At 40.3% G+C, this 14,373-nt stretch overlaps 1 protein-coding gene across 1 annotated transcript in view; it reads left to right on the top strand.

The window, feature by feature from the left end:
• Window positions 1-14,373, top strand: part of LOC135544568 (laminin subunit gamma-3-like) — a 269,997-nt gene that overhangs the window by 48,735 nt on the left and 206,889 nt on the right. The window contains exon 2 of the mRNA XM_064972283.1: window positions 260-564. Within this exon, the coding sequence (XP_064828355.1) occupies window positions 260-564 (305 nt within the window). The remainder of the gene's footprint in view (window positions 1-259; window positions 565-14,373) is intronic.

Genomic DNA, 14,373 nt, shown 5'->3' with positions numbered 1-14,373 from the left:
ATAGTGATAAACAGACTCATGCATTTGTCCTTTTATATGTTATAAAGTTATAAAATGTCATATTTAATTGAACTAACGATAGCATGATTAGCAACCAATGTGTGTCGCAAACAATTAGACCAAGTCTGTTTCTGTGGGGAGAAATGGAGGGGGACAGAAAGTTTGCTGCTGAAATGCATTTGTATTTACACACTGTAGTGTACATACTAATTCCTGCATCCCTTCACACTGTAGTATACTAACTTCTGTATCTCCACAGGTAAGGCCTTTGAGATCACCTACGTGCGGCTCAAGTTCTACACCAGCCGACCGGAGAGCTTTGCCATCTACAAGCGGACAAATCAGGATGGACCATGGGTGCCCTACCAGTACTACAGCGCCTCCTGTAGCAAGACCTACGGGAAGAACGCCAAGGGATATATCCGCCCGGGTGACGACGAGAGGATGGCATTGTGCACAGACGAGTTCAGTGACATCTCCCCTTTGACTGGGGGCAACGTGGCCTTCTCTACTTTGGAGGGACGACCCAGCGCATATAACTTTGACCAGAGCGCCGTGCTGCAGGTGAGGATGTGTGTGCGTACAGTGAGGGGGGGAAAGTATTTGATCCCCTGCTGATTTTGTATGTTTGCCCACTGACAAAGAAATGATTAGTCTATGATTTTAAAGGTAAGTTTATTTGAACAGTGAGAGATCCAAAAAAACGCATGTCAAAAATTATATAAATAGATTTGCATTTTAATGAGTGAAATAAGTATTTGACCCCTCTGCAAAACATGACTTAGTACTTGGTGGAAAAACCCTTGTTGGTAATCAGAGGTCAGACGTTTCTTGTAGTTAGCCACCAGGTTTGCACACATCTCAGGAGGGATTTTGTCCCACTCCTCTTTGCAGGGTTTCGAGGCTGACGTTTGGCAATTCGAACCTTCAGCTCCCTCCACAGATTTTCTATGGAATTAAGGTCTAGAGACTGGCTAGGCCACTCCAGAACCTTAAAGGGTGAGACCGAGTCTGCGTCTCTCACATGGGTAGGCAGACCATTGCATAAAAATTGAGATCTATAGGAGAAAGTCCTGCCTCCAGCTCTTTGCTTAGAAATTCTAGGAACAGTAAGGAGGCCTGCATCTTGTGACCGTAGTGTATATGTAGGTATGTACGTCAGGACCAAATCGGAAAGATAGGTAGGAGCGAGCCCATATAATGTTTTTTTATGTTAGAAGTATAACCTTGAGTTCAGCCCTTGCCTTAACAGGAAGCCAGTGTAGAGAGGCTAGCACTGGAATAATATGATACAATTTTGGGGTTCTAGTCTAGATTCTATCAGCCATGTATATCACTAACTGAAGTTTGTTTAGTGCTTTAATCGGGTAGCCGGAAACTAGAGCATTGCAGTAGTCTAACCTAGAAGTGACAAAAGCATGTGTAGTGTTATGTAGATGGAAAAAAGCTGTCCTTGAAACAGTCTTGATAAGTTCGTCAAAAGAGAGATCAGGGTCCACAGGAACGCCGAGGTATTTCAGTTTTTTTTAATAGACTGTACAACCATCAAGATTAATTGTCAGATTCAACAGAAGATCTCTTTGTTTCTTGGGACCTAAAACAAGCATCTTTGTTTTGTCCGAGTTTAAAAGTAGAACATTTGCAGCCATCCACTTCCTTATGTTTGAAACACAGGCTTCCAGGGAGGGCAATTTTGGGGCTTCACCATGTTTCGTTGAAATGTACAGCTGTGTGTCATCCACATAGCAGTGAAAGTTAACATTATGTTTCTGAATTACATCACCAAGAGGTAAAATATACAGTGAAAACAATAGTGGTCCTAAAATGGAACATTGAGGAACACTGAAATGTACTGTGCAGTTGATTTGTCAGAGGACAACAAGACAAACTGATATCTTTCCGACAGATAAGATCTAAACCAGGCCAGAACTTGTCCGTGTAGACCAATTTGGGTTTCCAATCTCTCCAAAAGAACATGGTGATCGATGGTATCAGAAGGAGCACTAAGGTCTAGGAGCACGAGGACAGATGCAGAGCCTCGGTCTGACACCATTAAATGGTAATTTACCACCTTTACAAGTGCAGTCTCATTGCTATGACCAGACTGAAGCGTTTTGTATACATTGTTTGTCTTCAGGAAGGCAGTGAGTTTCTGCGCGGCAGATTTTTCTAAAATGTTTGAGAGGAATGGGAGATTCGATATAAGCCATTTAGTTTTTTATACTTTCTGGGTCAAAGTTTGGCATTTTCAAGAGAGGCATTATTAGTCACACTTTTAGTGAGTTTGGTACACATCCGGTGGATAGAGAGCCAGCCATCTATGATGTTCAACATAGGAGGGCCAAGCATGGGAAGCAACTCTTTCAGTAGTTTAGTTGGAATAGGGTCCAGTATGCAGCTTGATGGTTTAGAGGCCATGATTATTTTCATCAATGTGTCAAGAGATATAGTACTAAAAAACCTGAAAAACCCTTGATCCTAGGTCCTGGCAGAGTTGTGCAGACTCAGGACAATTGAGGAATAACGTATTCAAAGGAATACGCAGATTTAAAGAGGAGTCCGTAATTTGCTTTCTAATGATCATGATCTTTTCCTCAAAGAAGTTCATGAATTTATCACTGCTGAAGTGAAAGCCATCCTCTCTTCGGGAATGTTGCTTTTTAGTTAGTTTTGCGACAGTATCAAAAAGAAAATGTGGATTCTTCTTATTTTCATCAATTAAGTTGGAAAAATAGGATGATTGAGCAGCAGTGAGGGCTCTTCGATACTGCACGGCACTGTCTTTCCAAGCTAGTCGGAAGACTTCCTGTTTGGTGTGGCGCCATTATCCGTTCCAGTTTTCTAGAAGCTTGCTTCAGAGCTCGGGTATTTTCTGTATAACAGGGAGCTAGTTTGTTTTTAGTTTTAAGGGGTGCAACTGCATCTAGGGTATTGCGCAAGGTTAAATTGAGTTCCTCAGTTTGGTGGTTAACTGATTTTTGTCCTCTGACGTCCTTGGGTAGGCAGAGGGAGTCTGGAAGGGCATCAAGGAAGTCTTCCAGTTTGGTGTAGCACAATTTCCATTTCAAGACCCCACAGCCAGAGTGAATTTACCAGCTGCGTCTATCATCAGTTGTTGCAGTGACAAGCTATTGAAATGGTTACTTGCATGGTGGAGCCTTTTGTTAAGACATGTCGCAATCTAACTTCTGTCAAAATGAGAAATATATCATATCTGAAAATATAGCCTGTGCTCTGATATCGGAGAAGATAGCCAGAGCGAATTTACCAGCTTTGTCTATCAACAGTTGTCACAACGACAATCTATTGAAATGGTTACTTCATAGCAGGCCACTATACCTATTTTGCCCAATTGGCCTGTTTTACCACACGGAGCCCCGCTAATACATCTGCCGACGTAACAGCATGAGGACGCCACAACAGACTTTCTTCCGTTGCGACGTTCCTCAAAGGCCCTTCTGCTCGCTTGCTAGCCCTGGCCCGCTAGCCGCCTGAAGCCACTCACTGGACTCCTATGATCACTCGGCTACGCATACCTCTCACTAACGTCAATATGCTTTGTCCATTGCTGTTTTGGTTAGTAATTATTGCCTTATTTCACTCAATGCGCCTTAGTTAACACTTTAGTTCCACTTCTCACACATGCGGTGACATCACCTGGTTTAAATTATATTTCTAGAGACAAAATCTCTTTCATCGTCACTCTATGCACAGGTTCACCCCCACTGTATTCACATCCTACCATACCTTTGTTTGTACATTATGCCTTGAATCAATTCTACCGTGCCCAGAAATCTGCTCCTTTTACTCTGTTCTGAATGTACTAGATGACCAGTTCTTTTAGCCTTTAGCCGTACCCTTATCCTACTCCTCCTCTGTTCCTCTGGTAATGTGGAGGTTAATGAAGGCCCTGCAGTGCCAAGCTCCACTCCTATTCCCCAGATTCTCTCATTTGTTGACTTCTGTAACCGTAGAAGCCTTGGTTTCATGTATGTTAACATTAGAAGCCTCCTACCTAAGTTTGTGCTATGGCAGTGAATAAAACAATCTGCCAACCCGGATATCCTAGCTGTGTCTGAATCCTGGCTTAGGAAGGCCACCAAAAACCCTGACATTTCTATCCCTAACTATAACATTTTCCGACAAGATAGAACTGCCAAAGGGGGCAAAGTTGCAATCTACTTAACCTGTTGCGACTCTAGGGGCAGTATTTACATTTTTGGAAGAAAAAAACGTTCCTGTTTAAAACGGGATATTTTGTCAGGACAAGATGCTAGAATATGCATATAATTGACAGCTTTGGAAACACTCTAACATTTCCAAAACTGTAAATATATTGTCTGTGAGTATAACAGAACTGATGTTGCAGGCGAAAGCCTGAGAAAAATCCAATCTGGAAGTGCCCCAGTTTTTGATAGCGCTGCATTCCAATGAGTCCCTACTGAATTTGGAATATTTTTCGCCGTTTTCCTTACTGCAATTTCCGGGAGATTTCTCAGCCAAACGTGAAGAACAAATGGAGCTATTTCGCCTACAAAAATAATATTTTGGGAAAAAACGAACTTTGGCTATGTACCTGGGAGTCTCGTGAGTGAAAACATCCGAAGTTCATCAAAGGTAAACAATTTAATTTGATTGCTTTTCTGATTTGTGACAAGGTTGCCTGCTGCTAGCAAGGCATAATGCTATGCTAGGCTATCAATAAACTTACACAAATGCTTGTCTAGCTTTGGCTGTAAATCATATTTTGAAAATCTGAGATGACAGGGTGATTAACAAAAGGCTAAGCTGTGTCTCAATATATTTCATTTGTGATTTTCATGACTAGGAATATTTTCGCGTTAAGTTGCGTCATGTTAATTATTTTCAGGCGATGATTACGATCCCGCATGCGGGTTTGGGAGTCACAAGAAGTTTTAAGTGATGGCCTGCAGTGTTCTGTCTTAAAATCCAGGTCTGTGCCCAAACAATTTGAGCTTCTACTTTTAAAAAGCGTCTGCTAAATGACTTAAATGTAATGTAAATGTTAAGTTAATACTTTGTAGCGCCACCTTTTGCTGCGATTACAGCTGTAAGTCGCTTGGGGTATGTCTCTATCAGTTTTGCACATCCAGAGACTGAATTTTTTCCCATTCCTCCTTGCAAAACAGCTCGAGCTCAGTGAGGTTGGATGGAGAGCATTTGTGAACAGCAGTTTTCAGTTCTTTCCACAGATTCTCGATTGATTCAGGTCTGGACTTTGACTTGGCCATTCTAACACCTGGATATGTTTATTTTTTAACCATTCCATTGTAGATTTTGCTTTATGTTTTGTATCATTGTCTTGTTGGAAGACAAATCTCCGTCCCAGTCTTAGGTCTTTTGCAGACTCCATCAGGTTTTCTTCCAGAATGGTCCTGTATTTGGCTCCATCCATCTTCCCATCAATTTTAACCATCTTCCCTGTCCCTGCTGAAGAAAAGCAGGCCCAACCCATGATGCTGCAACCACCATGTTTGACAGTGGGTATGGTGTGTTCAGGGTGATGAGCTGGGTTGCTTGTACGCCAAACATAACGTTTTGCATTGTTGCCAAAAAGTTCAATTCAAGAGCACCTTCTTCCACATGTTTGGTGTGTCTCCCAGGTGGCTTGTGGCAAACTTTAAACAACACTTTTTATGGATATCTTTAAGAAATGGCATTCTTCTTGCCACTCTTCCATAAAGGCCAGATTTGTGCAATATACAACTGATTGTTGTCCTATGGACAGAGTCTCCCACCTCAGCTGTAGATCTCTGCAGTTCATCCAGAGTGATCATGGGCCTCTTGGCTGCATCTTTGATCAGTTTTCTCCTTGTATGAGCTGAAAGTTTAGAGGGACGGCCAGGTCTTGGTAGATTTGCAGTGGTCTGATACTCCTTCCATTTCAATATTATCGCTTGCACAGTGCTCCTTGGGATGTTTAAAGCTTGGGAAATCTTTTTGTATCCAAATCCTGCTTTAAACTTCTTCACAACAGTATCTCGGACCAGCCTGGTGTGTTCCTTGTTCTTCATGATGCTCTCTGCGCTTTTAACGGACCTCTGAGACTATTACAGTGCAGGTGCATTTATACAGAGACTTGATTACACACAGGTCGATTGTATTTATCATCATTAGTCATTTAGGTCAACATTGGATCATTCAGAGATCCTCACTAAACTTCTGGAGAGAGTTTGCTGCACTGAAAGTAAAGGGGCTGAATAATTTTGCACGCCCAATTTTTCAGTTTTTGATTTGTTAAAAAAGTTTGAAATATCCAATAAATGTCGTTCCACTTCATGATTGTGTCCCACTTGTTGTTGATTCTTCACAAAAAAATACAATTTTATATCTTTATGTTTGAAGCCTGAAATGTGGCAAAAGGTCGCAAAGTTCAATGGGGCCTGTAACGACGTTCTTCGTTTGTCGAAAGAGAGTCGGACCGAAATGCAGCGTGTTGGTTACTCATGTTTATTAATGAAACAAATAACGGAACTATACATGAAATAACGAATAAATACAAAACAACAAAACGGAACGTGAAACCTATTACAGCCTATCTGGTGAACACTACACAGAGACAGGAACAATCACCCACGAAATACAAAGCGAAACCCAGGCTACCTAAATACGGTTCCCAATCAGAGACAACGAGAATCACCTGACTCTGATTGAGAACCGCCTCAGGCAGCCAAACCTATGTAACACACACCCCTAATCAGCTACAATCCCAATAACTAAAAAAAACCCACTAAGAATACAACAAACAATAAACCCATGTCACACCCTGGCCTGACCAACTAATTAACTAAAACACAAAATACTAAGACCAAGGCGTGACAGGGCCGAATACTTTCGCAAGGCACTGTACCTCCCTCTGCAAACATGCCTTGTACGAAGTTGGCATTTATTTAAATTTGGTAAGAGAATATCATGTTACCATTGGTGTTTTAAAATGTGAGTGAAGGTGACGTCACCTTGTCCACTTAATAAGTAATCCAAGTGTTTGACATGGTGGGGGACCAGTGACTTTATGATCAAACTTTATGTAGAAGCAACAGTCCTTTTTTATGCTTTGATCTGGTTTTCTTCAAATATCACATTTTTACTGTGCATGACCTTTAAGGTATCTGTGACCAACAGATGCGTATCTGTATTCCCAGTCATGCGAAATCCATAGATGAGGATCTGATTTCCTTACATGAACTGTAACTCAGTAAACTCTGTGAAATTATTACATCTTGTGTTTACATTTCTGTTCAGTGAAGCATGTTCAAAACTAGGAAGTGTATATAGCTCATTAACACCTCATACAGTATTGTTTGGCATTACACAAAGAAGTCTACATCTCCTGACAAGGTTCCTCATGTTGCATTAAGAACATTACAATAACAAGTCTCTATTTCAGTCAATAACATTCAAATACATTTCTCACAGTCGGAACTGGTTCTTTTCCGAGTTCCCAGTTGTTTTGAACGAACTGAAGTCAATACAGTATATAATTATAAATATATTCCTACTGTATGATTTGCTAGCAAATTAATTAACTAATGTTAGCCCACCTAGCTGGAACCTCTGAAGAAGGAAATAATTTATTTCTACAATTTCCAAAAGATAACGAAACAAAAACATTTTTACTTTTTTACAACTTATTTGCATTCATTTTGATGTCTCTATTGAGGTTGTTTTTAAGTTTTTGCAGACTGTTCTTAGCGGATGTACAATCGTCGGAAAATTGAATTATGGGGAGTGTGTGTGTGTGCTTCTGCAATTGTATGTGAAAGATATTGTGTTGGTCATGCAGACAGTTTCATGCTCAATAAATAGATAATAGACTTCAAAGGCTCGTCACCTTAGTGAAATGCTGTTATCCTTAAATTAAACAGAACACAATATGTTTCCTGTTTATTATAGTACCTTGTAGATGGCTATAATGCAGATAAACAGTAGAGAAGCATTTTTCTATCCTTTTACGATGTGACTTGCAGTCATGTACCTTTCTATAGACTTGACAATCCCCTCACCCCTCACTTTTTATGGTCATTAGCAGAGTATACATGATCCCAATTTTAGCTTCAAGATGCCAACAATTAAAAAGATATGACACTAGTTTAAACAGTCAGTGGATAGTGACGTCGACGTCAACTCTATTTCTCGACTATCTTTATGCACATTATCACATTGTGGGGAACAAAGCTCCAATGCTCTAACAACAATTACAATAATCCCAAAACCTTTTTTGTGAGATTGGGAAAACACCTAAAACACATTTGCTACGCATTTTTAATATTCAAACAAAACCCTTTATGTAACATCTACACTTGTTGTAAATTGCTTAAAAGCATAGTTCAAAACAAGATTCATGATAGAAATGAGTGGATCATCCAGAGCCGTGGTCTTGTGGGCAACACTCCCAGCAACAAGCCAATTGGTCGGAGATGGGAATTGAACCCATAGTATGTTCCTCCCCAACTGGAGACCAGGTTCAATTTCTGTCTAAATAAAGCAAAAATACTGAAGGTAGAGTGGAACTCCATAAAGTTAATGAGAGGTTTATTAAATCAGGAGTCACTGGTGTAAATTAACTTGAGTTTGATTCATTGTAATTTGTACTCTGTGCAAAGTAAAACATTCAGACACTCAAAACCATGCCTATCATATCTCCCAGCATGCTTTATTGCAGGTTGCAACCTAAACCCCACCCCATCCCATCCCCCAACACAAAGACAGAAACACACCATCAACCACTCCACTAAACCAACCATGACTGACTGACTAATTAATTGATGAACAGATGATTGTTACCCGTTTTTTTAATTGAATGTGTAGTTAGTTGTTTTTTAAAACGTTTTATTTCAATTAACATAAATTGGATATAATAATTTATTGTTTTAGATGTTTAAAATATGGAATTGTCACAACTTCTGCCGAAGTCTGGTCCTCTCCTTGTTCGGGCGGTGGTCAGTGTCGCCGGTCTTCTAGCCATCGTAGATCCACTTTTCAATTTCGATTTGTTTTGTCTTGTTTTTCCACACACCTGGTTTCAATTCCCTCATTTACTTATTGTGTATTTAACCCTTTGTTCCCCCCATGTATTTGTGTGGGATTGTTTATTGTAGTGCTTGTGCACATTCCCCGTGAGCTCACGACGGGTTATTTTTGTGCCCATTCATCTTGTTGTTCTGTATGTCGTTGGTTTTGCTTAATAAATCTCTGGTTATTACCTAGTTCTGCTCTCCTGCGCCTGACTTCTCTTCCGAAAATTACGCACCCCAGTACAGAAATTATTATTTTCAGGCATTTAGGAAAAAATGTGGAAATTGACCTTTATTTCAGGTTTATGTTTAGAATTGTTTATATTTATAGATGTGTTTTTACATGCAGATTGATCTTGTGCGGTACAAAGATAAATAACATACATTTTTCTAAACTTCCAAGTAGTTGGATGTATGGTCCCCTTTCCTGAGAGGGTTTCTCCAATTTAAATGGTTAATGCTGTCTGCTTTGTCCTAATTCTCCCTAATTTGGCAGTCACTCTAAATGCAGATTGTGGATGATTAAACCTTCCAATTGTTGGCTGTCCTGATTCTGGATGGATGCCAATGCAAATCTATATCATTACAAAAGCCAGCATAATGTGACTTCCATAATTGACATGCCTGATGCAGCCTGCAAACCAGAAGTTTTAGACCAATGTATTAACTGAAAACTAAACTGTTGATCGACATAACCATATGATTTTGTCACATGAGATTACATTTTGAAGTATATATAAACCCTAAACACTTATATTGTTGAGACTACGGGAATATCAAGTATTGAATGCAATAATGAGTTCTCTGTCACTAGCAAACACAGTCATGGGTGGTAATTCCTGCATTCACTAAAGGCTCCCCCGGGATATATGCAGATCGTCGCTTGAATTTGCATAGATCCCTGTGTGCCATAAAATGAACATTGCTATTAACACCCATGACTTTGTTTGTTTATGACAGTGAGTTAGTGATTGCATTCACGTGCATTCTAATTTCTAGTATAAGCTATGTCAAATGTGATGTGTGTTGAAATACCAGAAGGTCTGTATTTGACTGTCTATTTAGTTTCTTAGTACAGACAAATTATGTCTTTAATTTATATGCCACCTCAGGCTGTTTTAACAAATAAGGTAAGAGAATAGACAGTTACCATTGATGTATTAAAATGGCATATAGGGTCATGCCAATCTATTCCCTTAATAATCCCTTAGATCTGGTTTTATACATTATCATCCAATTTCATAAAAAAACATGATATTGACTCCATTCTAATTCCATTCCAAGGATGTTATTATTTTCCAATTCAAATTAAATTCCGATTCCATGCCAATAATGGTTCTTGTTCAATTCAAATTCAGACAGTCAAAATTATAATTAAATTCCATTTAAGTGATGAGTTTCTTTTACAATTAAATTGAACCCAACCATGAATTGGACACATCCACAGGCTTCCACACATTTCACATTACATTTAAGTAATTTAGCAGATGCTCTCATTTACAGGAGAAATTAGGGTTAAGTGTCTTGCTCAAAGTCACATCAGCAGATTTTTCACCTAGTCTGCTCGGGGAATCAAACCAGCAACCGTTTGATTGCTGGCCCAACACTCTAACCGCTATGCTATGTAAATGCCACATCAAGAACTTACTTAACTCAAAGATTCTTTATCGGGCAAGAGTTCTTCAAGGAACCTTAAGGAACTTCAAGGAACCTTAAGATGAAGATGTTTTATTTTTGTCCGCACCACCCTCTGTAGCGCCATGTGATCGAGGGTGATGCAACTACCATACCAAGCAGTGATGCAGCCAGTCAAGATGCTCTTAATGGTACAACTGTAAACCTTTTTGAGGATTTGAGGGCCCATGCTAAACCTTTTCAACCTCCTGAGGGTGAAGAAGCACAGTTGTGCCTTCTTCACGACTGTGCACGTGTGTGTGGATCATTTTAAGCTCTTAGTGATTTGGACACTGAAAAACTTGAAGCTCTCAACCCATTCAGTTCACCCCAGTTTCCTGTACTTCTCGATCAGTTCCTTGGTTTTAGTGATGTTGAGGAAGAGATTGTTGTTCCAGTCCCAAACTGCCAGGTCACTGACCTCCTTCATGTAGTCTCATTGTCACTGGTGATCAGACCTACCGCCGTTGTGTCATCACCAAATTTGATGATGGTGCTGAAGTCATGTGTGGCCACACAGATGTGGGTGAAAAGGGAGTACAGGAGGAGCCTAAGCACACAACCCTGTGGGGTCCCCATGTTGAGCGTCAACGTGGCGGAGGTGATTTTCACAATCGTCTTCACCTGAGGTCGACCCATCAGGAAGTCCAGGATCAGTTTGCAGAGGGAGGTGTTCAGTCCCAGGGTCTTAAGCTAGGTGACACATTTGGAGGAGACAATGGGGTTGACCACTGAGCTGTAGTCAATGAACAGCATTCTCACATAGGTGTTCCTCTTATGTAGGTGGGTGAGGGTGGTGAGGAGTGCAATTGAGATTGATTCGTCTATGGTTCTGTTGGGGTGGTATGCACATTGGAGTGGGTTTAGGGCAGGGATGGGCAACTGGTGAGTCATATGCCGGGACCAATAAAAAAAAAATATATATATACAGTAGTAGTCAAAAGTTTGGACACCTACTCATTCAGGGGTTTTTCTTTATTTTTACTATGTTCTACATTGTAGAATAATAGTGAGAACATAAACTATGAAATAACACATGGAATCATGTAAGGGGGGTGTATGAATGAGCGTTTGCAGACCAACAAGCCACAGTTATATTTAAATTATAATTTTATTACATCTATATTACAATATGAAACTTTTTTGAGGCACCCAATGCCATGGTTTATCATATTGGGCTACTTCTGTAGGATTAGATGGGGCTGAGTGACGACAGACCAGGCTTAGCTGTTTGTCTGCAGTTCGTGTCTAACTATAATATGTCCTCCTTAATTTCCTGTTAACTCCTGTAGAGCAGAGAGAAAACCCCTGAGATCAAGTCTGAATTGGGAAATGTCCCTACAACATTCCCACCTATATATTCAAGGCTTTAGCTTTTAAGGCTACCCATGCTTAAGATTGACTGATTGATATGGTAGAGTGTAATGTATGAATACAATCTATATTTGGATGATTATGTTGTAATAATCTTGAAAGAAGCCACACAGCTCCATGATATACAACTAATCCCTCCTCCACACACACACACGTGTCTTATAGGCATTATGAGCAAGGTCTTAGGGGGCCTGGCTCGCCACACCTAACCCCCTTGCCGTCCAAATAACATTTTGAAATATTGAGTATTTATTTGAGTTCGATGCAAATCGAACAAAAGACGCATCAATCTCATTTAAAGCACCTACCTCATGATGCCATCTATTTTGTGAAGTGCACCAGTCCCTCCTGCAGCAAACCACCCCCACAACATGATTCTGCCACCACCTTGCTTCACGGTTGAGGTGGTGTTCTTCGGCTTGCAAGCGTCCCCCTTTCTCCTCCAAACATAACGATGGTCATTATGGCCAAACAGCTTTATTTTTGATTCATCAGACCAGAGGATATTTCTCCAAAAGTACACTCTCTGTCCCCATGTGCAGTTGCAAACCATAGTCTGGCTTTTTTATGGTGGTTTTGGAGCACTGGCTTCTTCCTTGCTGAGCCACCTTTCAGGTTACGTCAATATAGGACTCTTTTGACTGTGGCTATAGAAACTTTTGTACCGGTTTCCTCCAGCATCTTCACAAGATCCTTTGCTGTTGTTCTGGGATTGATTTGCACTTTTCACATCAAAATAAGTTCATCTCTAAGAGACAGAACGCATCTCCTTCCTAAGCGTTATGACGGCTGGGTGGTCCCATGGTATTTAAACTTGTGTACAATTATTTGTACAGATGAACATGGCACCTTCAGGTGTTTGGAAATTGCTCCCAAGGATGAACCGGACACCTCCAATTGACTCAAATGATGTCAATTAGCCTATCAGAAGCTTCTAAAGCCATGGAATTTTCGAAGCTGTTTAAAGGACCAGTCAACATAATGTATGTAAATTTCTGATCCACTGGAATTGTGATACAGTGAAATAATCTGTCAGTTAACAATTGTTGGAAAAATTACTTGTGTGATGCACAAAGTAGATGTCCGAACCGACTTGCCAAAACTTTAGTTTGTTAACAAGAAATTTGTGGAGACTCCAACATAAGTGTATGTAGAAACTCTTTCTAACCGGTACAAAAGTTTCTTCTGACTTCAAATTTATCTGATGCTGTCTGGACCAAAAGAGCATGTCACACTTTTTCTGGCCAGACATCATCAGATACATGGGCTTTCATATAGAGGGGTGCTGTTTTGCTAGCTTGAATGCTTTCTCTGTTGACATAGTTTTAGGAGAGAGGAAGAGGCGAAGCGAGAGGGTTCACTCTCGCCAAACTCTTTCCAGAATAAACCAAATGTGTTTCTGTGGGCATAATATGCAGACCTGTGCTTGTCGCCTGCCTTCCCGCCTTTGGGACAAAGACTCCCATTGTTTGGGTGGTGACATGAGCATCTTGTCATTATACACAGATCTTTGGTGTCATACTCTTGGAAATTGGAAGGGAAAGTTGGCAGGTCCCCTAAAGTAAATTGATGTTTTACCAAAATTATATAATTACTCCAGTCTAAATAAAAGTATTATATATATAGTACACCAGGGAGCAAGAAAATAGCTGTGGATTGTTTCAAATCACAAGTGTGTAGGCCTATGCCTGTTTGGGAAGCCCGCAATTTGGGTATTGCATGTGGTAACCGGTCAAGCTGATTGAGTTACAGCTTTCAGTGATAATCTAAAATATGTGTGAAGATAATGTGTCTTGAGTATAATTTAAAATGTTGAGACAAGAAGAAGGGGAGTGGTGTGTTGCGAAGATATGGCTTGTCTCTCTCCAGAATGCATGCACTTTGCTCTCCAGAATGCATGCACTTAGCTCTCCAGAATGCATGCACTTAGCTCTCCAGAATGCATGCACTTAGCTCTCCAGAATGCATGCACTTTGCTCTCCAGAATGCATGCACTTTGCTCTCCAGAATGCATGCACTTTGCTCTCCAGAATGCATGCACTTTGCTCTCCAGAATGCGCTCAGCTGTCTCCCGCCAATTTTTGCGTATTCATTGTTTCATTGTAGAAGTTGTTTGCCCTTTAATAGTTTTTTTTTTAATCAGTTCCCCATTTACATACTGTATGTCAACAGTAGGCCTAGTAAATGTACCTTTTAATCCCCCATCATTTCGTTACATTCATTTCTGTTAATGCATGTATTAATTACAGTCATTTACCATTCTCATTCTCAACCTGCTACACCTGTGAGC

The sequence above is a fragment of the Oncorhynchus masou genome, chromosome 8 (genome assembly GCF_036934945.1).
Source record: "Oncorhynchus masou masou isolate Uvic2021 chromosome 8, UVic_Omas_1.1, whole genome shotgun sequence".
In the NCBI taxonomy this organism is placed as follows: domain Eukaryota; kingdom Metazoa; phylum Chordata; class Actinopteri; order Salmoniformes; family Salmonidae; genus Oncorhynchus; species Oncorhynchus masou.
This window is presented reverse-complemented; position numbering and strand designations above follow the sequence as displayed.